Genomic DNA, 7575 nt, shown 5'->3' with positions numbered 1-7575 from the left:
AAATCCTTAATTTAAGTGCCCGTTTACCTGTGGCTTAAATTTGTAAGCAGTGCTTAACGAGACACAACGATACAACGCATGTGCGGTAGCCATAGTAACGGAACAATACTTCGTTTCTATTGGCTGATGGTTTTGGAAATCGAAAATTTGCAATTTTGCAATCCTTTTAGCCATTTCAACCTTTCAACAGTAGCAGCGTTCGTGAGTGTTTTGTAATCAGCGGTGAAAAGTGTGGAATAAAGTTCTAACAAGACAAAAAATAATATAAAGAAGATATGTACCACAGTTACAACGTTTTGTTGTAAAGAATTATGTACATATGTTTTATTTTCAGATGAATAATACAAAGCGCCAGAGGGGAGCAAATTTTACGGCAGATGAAAAGACCTTTGTCTTAACATTAATCAGTCATTAATAGGAGGAGGCCAACAATAACAGCACTACATTCCAGCCATTTGTCGAAAGCTTACGACGAACTAGCTACAAAGAAAATGGAGTTAGTTGAGGCACAACTCGAAGGACAAAAACATGACGAAGAAAGAAAGCAAGTTGAATTTTTGCTTCGAAAGCAAATTTTAGAATTAGATATTGAAATAAAAAAGGAGCAGCTGAGAAAACTGAAACAGGATAATACGGAAAAACAATAAAATATAAAATAAAATATTAATAAAACATTTATTTGTTAAATTTATAAATTTCCAAAAAAATTTGTTATAAAATTTCTTCTAATTTCACTACCCCTCCTTTGGTTGTCAATAACATTGACCTCTGATATTTGACCATCTTCAATAAGTCGCTGCAGTTCATGCTGGTTAATGTCAGCTGGGAGAGGAGGTTCATCTTCACCCATTTGTCGAGCTATATTATGCAGGACTGCACACGCAATTACAATACTCAAAACAGTTTCTTTTTTTAATCGACATCCACATGCTAGCACAGGAAATCTTCGTTTGCAGACACCAAAAGTTCTTTCGATGACATTTCTTGTACGAATATGAGCTTCATTATACAACTGCTCTTCTTGAGTGTGTGGATTTAATAATGGTGTAAAAAAATAGTGTCTTACACCATAGCCACCATCACCTGAAAACAAATGCAATGTATTTTTACACATATTAAAAACTGAAACTTACCCAATATTATACAATTTGGATAATCTCCATTCTCAAAATTTGCTCGTAAAATCGAGTTATTGAAAATGGTCATATCATGAGTAGAACCAGGCCACCGAGCAACTACGTTTGTAAACTCCATATTCGCATTACACATGGCTTGAACGTTAATTGAAAAATAATCTTTCCGATTGCGAAAAACTTCAGCATTTTCTCCACCTTAAAAACGTTCCAATGAAAAGAATGTGTTTTTGGTTTTTTAAATCTTTACCTGGTGATTCAATTTTGATGAGTGCAATCAATGGCCCCAATCACTCTAGGGAATCTCGCGATGTCAAAAAAACCATTTTGAATAAGCCTTTGCTCCATGAGAGTTTGGGGCATCTTAATAAAACGCTGGTAAAGTCTTGCTATAGCGTCCGATACACGTCTAATTATTCTCGACACAGTTGAGATGTGCATTCCCATATAGTCCGCTACTGTACTCAAATGGCCCCCGCTTGCAAAGAATCGTAATGTAGTAAGCAGCTGATTTATAGGTGACACCGCCTGATTTCTGTAATGATCAAATCATAATATATTTACACATTAAATTTTTTATATATCATTACTGTATGATATTCTGTGGTTAAGTAGAGTCTAAGCAGTGACGGTGCAACAACTGTACAATTTAAGAAGTAGTTACTTTTAAGAATTGCTTAGCTAAGCAATGCTTACTGCTAACGTTGGTGCAAATGGGCATAAGCGATTTATCTATAAGCCGACTTTCGTTAATTCGTTAAAGCTGATCTGATACACATCCACTACGAAGAACTAACCCGTTTCGACCATCTGGTCGGACTTTACAACGAATAAGTGAACAAAATTCTTGAACATTTCAACGATTTAATACATAATGTTCCCGAAAGACAAAATTTACCTTTCAAATTGTATTAACAAATGGTAAAACGCTCACCAAAATTTGTCACCAACAATAAAATGACGTAATCTCCAAATTTTACAATAGTAGATGTAATTTAAATTTTATATCCTCAGTACACGGTTTATGAATCCGTGTTGAGTTTTTACCTTAGACGTCAAAATGTTTGGAAAAAAGTCAACAACATTTTCCAGTTTATAGCTATTTCAAGTATGTTAAAAGTCAAGTCAAAATTTATCGGTTAATGCCCCCCAGGAATTGATCATGTCATCTTACAATTTTGTCTAATAAATGTTATTCAAATGTTAAAAAGTAGCAGTAAAAGTACTCCTGAACTTGTGATTTCTCAATTTTCCTGTTTCAATGATACGATTTCTCAATTTTTGTCCTCTTCAATTTTACGATTTTATATACCTAAGTAAGGATTTCGATTTTCCAAATTTTCAAATTTCGACGTTTCTAAATTTTTAGTTTTCCTATTTCTGAAGTGATCCATTTTTTTTATTTTCCATCTTCCTAAATTTTCTATTTTTTTCAATTCTTCAATTTTTCGATTTTTCTGGTTTTTGATTTTTCAATATTTCGATTTTTAAACTCCTGGATTTTTTGATTTCTCGATATTTTACTTTTTGGATTTTCAATTTTTCGTTAAACTTTAGAGTTTTCAATTTTTCGACTCTTTTATACTTCGTTTTCTCGACTTTCAACTTTTCCATTTTTTAATTTTTCAATTTTTGAATTCTAAGTTTTTCGATTTCTCGAGTTTTCAGTTCTCCTATGTTTAAATTTTTTAATTTTCTGAGCTTTTAATTATTTTTACTTTTTGGATTTTCAATTTTTCGTTAACCATTAGATTTTCCAATTTTTCTTTTTAAATATTTTTCGATTTTTCAATTTTTTGATTTCTCGCTTTATCGCATTCAGATGTTTCGATGTGTTGATTGTTCAGTTTCTCGATTCATCAATTTTTCAATTTTTAACTTTTCTTGTCGGTCTTCGACTCCCCAATTTCTCGATCCTCTGATTTTTAGATTTCTCGATGTCTCAGTTTTTGAATTTTTCGATGTTCGGATTTTTGAATTTCTCGGTTTTTCGATTTTTTACTTTTGGGCTTATCGATTTTTCGATTTTTTTAATTTTTCATTGTTTCGATTTTTCAGTTATCTGAATTTTCAATTTTTCAATTTTTTAAATTTTTATTTTTTGATGTTTGGATTTCCCGATTTTTCAATTTTGCGGTATTTTAATTGTTCAATGTTTTAAATTTTAGATTTATCGATTTCTCGATTTTTTGATTTTTCAGTTCTTCAGTATTTCTGTTTTTCAATTTTTCAAATTTTGACGGTACTAAATTTTCACTTTTCCGATTTCTCAATTAATCTAATTTTGATTTTCCCATTTCTGGACTTCTCAAAGTTTCGATTTTTCAGTTCTTCAATTCTTCGATTTTTCGAATTTTTCGATTTTCAATTTTTCAATTTTTACTTTCTCAATTCTTGGATATTTCCTCCAGTTTTGGGATTTTTGAATATTACGATTTTTTCGATTATATACATCCTCCACGCTGTAACTTACATTTAAATTAAAAAAAAAGATTTTTCGACTTCCAGATTTTTCGATTTTTCAATTTTTTATTATTTGGAATTTCAGGTTTTCATTTTTTAAACTTTAGATTTTTCAATTTTTCGACTGTTTTATCTTTCTCAATTTTTCAACTAGATTAATTGCGAAATCGGAAAACTGAAAAAAATTCAGAAACGTCAAAATTTGAATAATTAAAAAATATTGAAGAACTCAAAAATCGAAAAATCGAAAATTTAAAACATTGAAAAAATTAAAATATGTATCTTAAAATTGAAAAATGTAGAAATCCAAACATCAAAGAATCAAAAAAATAAAAATTCGAAAATCTAAAATTTAAAAATCGAAAAACTGAAAAATCAACAAATAGAGAAATCGAAACTCGTAAATTAAAAAAATTGGAAAATTGGAAAATCGGATAATTCAAACCGTAATTGTACACAAGAATCCGAGATGGTGGTAGATGATTTTCAATTTTGAAATTTGTAAAACTTTGACTATTCCAACAACACGTGTTCTTTTTATTTCATTCTTGGTAAATTCACAGTTCATCTTGAAAATTTTAATTGTTCATGGTTCTAATACAATTTAGCAATAACAAATAAATGTTCATATAGTTAAAACACGTAACAGGAAATTCAGGCTTAACGCATATTTAATCACGATATATATAAATTCGAGGTTATGGATGTTTTTATTTAAATTATTAAATCATTCATACTTTATAACTTCTCACTTGAAATTTATAATAGTTCATTTCATTTAAATTTAAACGTTGATACATTTGAAGAAAAGAACCTTGAGAATTATCATCAGTAAAATTAATATCCTTAATTTAATCATCGTAATTATTATTGATTATTGTTAAAATGTCAAATTCGAATGATTTAAGGTTTAAATGAGAGTTTTCAGGGTTAAGATTTCAAGCTTTGAGTGAACTATGGTAAAATCGACGTAATTAGTTGTTATACTAATATATAATTAATAGGTGTGACGTTAAAAAAGATTTAGGTGTCATATTTGATCCAGTATTGTCATTTATACCACATTATCAGTATGTTGTAGGTACAAGATGCTTGGTTTTATAATAAGGAACTCTAGAAGTTTTACACATATTGATAGTTTCAAAATATTATTTTTTGCATTTGTGAGAAGTCATCTAGAATACTGTAGCATAATATGGAACCCGCACTATCAAATACACATTCGCAACATTGAGTCAATCCAGCGCAAATTTTTAAAATACTTATATTTTGTTAAACATAGAGAGTACCCGGAGCGTGGCTATCCATATTATAATCTTGTGACAGAATTTGATATAGATCCACTTTATGTAAGACGACAAATAAGTTCTGTAATGTGTCTTTATAACATCATTCATAACAACATAGACAACTCTGAATTGTTAGAGATGTTAAACTTTAACGTCCCTAGGTTAGGTATACGTTGTGTTAAAACTTTTTATTGTTCAGGTGCACGAACTAACCAGCATAAAAGTTCACCTATGTTATTGATGTGTACATTATATAATGAGTTACAAATATTTGCAGATATCTTTCTAAATAATAAAAAAAAATTCTATTCTGATATTTCAACAGCACTTAAAATGCGTGTATTACTGTAAGTTAGATACTTATTTAGTATACTTATTTATTACATTGTATTCCTTTAATTTTTTAATTAGGCATAATATTTTTATTAATTTCTTCTTTATTATCTTAAAGTGTGTCCTAAATGGTACCCTTCTTGGACATTTTGTATTTTGTTCTTGGGTTAAATATATATATATATATATATATATGTTATTATTATTATTATTAATATTATACTACCTAAGAAAACAAGTAGATTGATGCATACTACTATCAGTCTTTAGACCGAACTTTCATCTACTCTCAGCACTCGCCAAAAGTCAAAATGCTCATTTTCAAAAGCCAACCAGACTTTATAAAAAACGACGTGTTGAAGGAACGATATATAGCATGCTTCTTGTAGCTGTATGATATCAATTTGAAATTTCGGGGTTACTGCTTTATTATGAATCAGTTCACAATCCAATTCAGTTCTTTTCGCAGAGAAAGTAATCATAAATTGTACTGCTCATATGCTAATATGGAACATCATTGTGATAAGAATCAATTTTGTTCAGATTTTCAAGTGCATAGGCAAATCCACTTTAAAAATTGTAATTATTGCTTACAAACCCTCTTTAGACAATAGTCTTCTTTCGACAGGTCATACGTACAAATTTTCATTTTGAATATTTTTTTTTTATAAATACACATTACACAATTTTTAGAACAGTTATTATTTTGTTACAGATAATTCAAAATCACTACTAATCGCTGAACCAAAGGTCACCTCCCAGTACATTTTGAATTTCTTGTACACTTTTTCCTTTAGTTTCTGGTAATATGAAGAAAATAAAAACACTTGCGAACATACACATGGCTGCAAAAATCCTGAAGGACAATGCCATTCCTAGATATAACTTCAAATAGGGAAAGCAGAAACCAGTCAGAAAAGCCCCTATGTAACAAACATCACTTGCTATTGTCATAGCAACTGATTTAACATTGGGTGGGAATAACTCGGCCGTGATAGTCCACGGTACACTTAATAAACCCAAATTAAAAGAAATAATATATGTAATTAAACTGAAGACTGGCAGCCATGAAAGAGAATCGACGTCGTAGTGGCTATTTAAAAGAAACAAATACAGTCCTAGAAGAAGTAAGGAACCACTACAACCGCACGTACCCGTCAATATAAGAATTTTTCGTCCTAATTTGTCAGTGAGAGCTGAAGTTACAACAGTTACAAAGACTTAAACTGTGCCTATAATCACAGTAGAAATTTCTGGTGGAACATTACCACCAGTAGCATCAAAAATTGACTGAGCATAAGAAAGGACAGCAGTTACAGCCGACATCTGTTGAACAATAAATAAAATAATCGAAATGAACAAAGCTTTCCTCAAACTTTTAGAAGAAAAAAGTTCACTTAATCCACCTTTATTTTGACTAAACTCGTGCACCATCTTGTTCAATTGAAGCATTTCTTTTTCAATATTTTCAACAGATTCGTTCCTGAGTTTCAGTAAACTTATCTTCAGTTGCTTTTGGTTATCGGAGGTGGCTAAATAATGAAGAGATTCTGGGTTCCATATGGAAAAAGCCAGTAAAAAAACTAATAAAGGAATGGCACATACGAGACTAAAATTTTGAACGCTTAGATACGGACCAATTGAGTAACTATAAAGAAATCCCAGAGTGATGAAAACTCCCGTTAGACAACTCAACATCCCATGATTGTGATCTTCAGAAATTTCTACTACATACATGGGCACGATCATGTAGACGCTCCCAATCCCAACACCCATTATCAGTCTTGCAATATAAATTAAAAGAACGGATTTAGCAAACGCTAGAATAAGGAACCCTACTAGGATGGGACAAGCGATACACATCAGTGTTTTTCTTCGACCAAACTTATCAGCTGCCATACCGGCAAAAATTGGGCCAAAAGTGGAACCTAGCGGCAGTAAACCAACAATCCATGATTCTTCAGAAGAAGTCACTGGGTGTTCTAAATGAATACCGTTTGGGTTTAACCTTCCATTCATTTTTGAAAGCACAGGGGAGGTACATCCATAGGCAACGCCACAAGACATTGCTAATAAATTTGCTGTTGAAAATTGTTATTATTATTGGATGTAAAACCTAAAAGTTACACTCACCAAAAACCACTGACAAATATAAGCTAAAATTTCCTGATGTTTGCTCCATCTTGGTGATGATCATTAATGTGCTCATCGTGCATAGTTCGTGATGTTTTGTTGATTTTTATTCGTTTGCTTCCTATTTGAAATTGTTATCAGTTTAAATACATTAAGTAAGTACTTAATTACGATAACAACACCGATCGCATAAAATTTCATCATTTAGTTTATTGAAAAAGAAG

General features: G+C 30.8%; 1 protein-coding gene and 1 long non-coding RNA gene across 2 annotated transcripts; both read right to left on the bottom strand.

Annotated features, from left to right (window-relative positions):
• Positions 1 to 656: 656 nt before the first annotated feature.
• Positions 657 to 1705, bottom strand: LOC135132193 (uncharacterized). The gene is made up of 3 exons (XR_010280980.1): positions 1384 to 1705; positions 1134 to 1331; positions 657 to 1083 (listed from the first exon to the last, which is right to left on the bottom strand). It is a non-coding gene; the product is annotated as an uncharacterized LOC135132193 (long non-coding RNA).
• Positions 1706 to 5950: 4245 nt separating this feature from the next.
• On the bottom strand, positions 5951 to 7427 carry LOC135131676 (facilitated trehalose transporter Tret1-like). The gene is made up of 3 exons (XM_064059522.1): positions 7352 to 7427; positions 6487 to 7299; positions 5951 to 6414 (listed from the first exon to the last, which is right to left on the bottom strand). The coding sequence occupies exons 1-3, from the start codon at positions 7425 to 7427 to the stop codon at positions 5951 to 5953; spliced, it is 1353 nt and encodes a 450-aa protein (XP_063915592.1).
• Positions 7428 to 7575: the final 148 nt, after the last annotated feature.

Source organism: Zophobas morio, unplaced genomic scaffold (assembly GCF_036711695.1).
Source record: "Zophobas morio isolate AGI-343-1 ecotype UQ-CSIRO unplaced genomic scaffold, CSIRO_AGI_Zmor_V1 ptg000021l, whole genome shotgun sequence".
In the NCBI taxonomy this organism is placed as follows: Eukaryota; Metazoa; Arthropoda; class Insecta; order Coleoptera; family Tenebrionidae; genus Zophobas; species Zophobas morio.
Note: the sequence above shows the minus strand (reverse complement) of the source record. Positions and strands in the feature narration are given on the sequence as shown.

Excerpts from the sequence above, each read along its gene's own strand:
- LOC135131676 (XM_064059522.1), bottom strand. The coding sequence starts at position 7,427 with ATGAGCACATTAATGATCATCACCAAGATGGAGCAAACATCAGGAAAT. Across the intron at positions 7,300-7,351 it reads ATATTTGTCAGTGGTTTTTG|CAAATTTATTAGCAATGTCT; the intron begins GTGAGTGTAACT and ends AATTTTCAACAG. Across the intron at positions 6,415-6,486 it reads AATTTTTGATGCTACTGGTG|CTCTCACTGACAAATTAGGA; the intron begins GTAATGTTCCAC and ends TTGTAACTTCAG.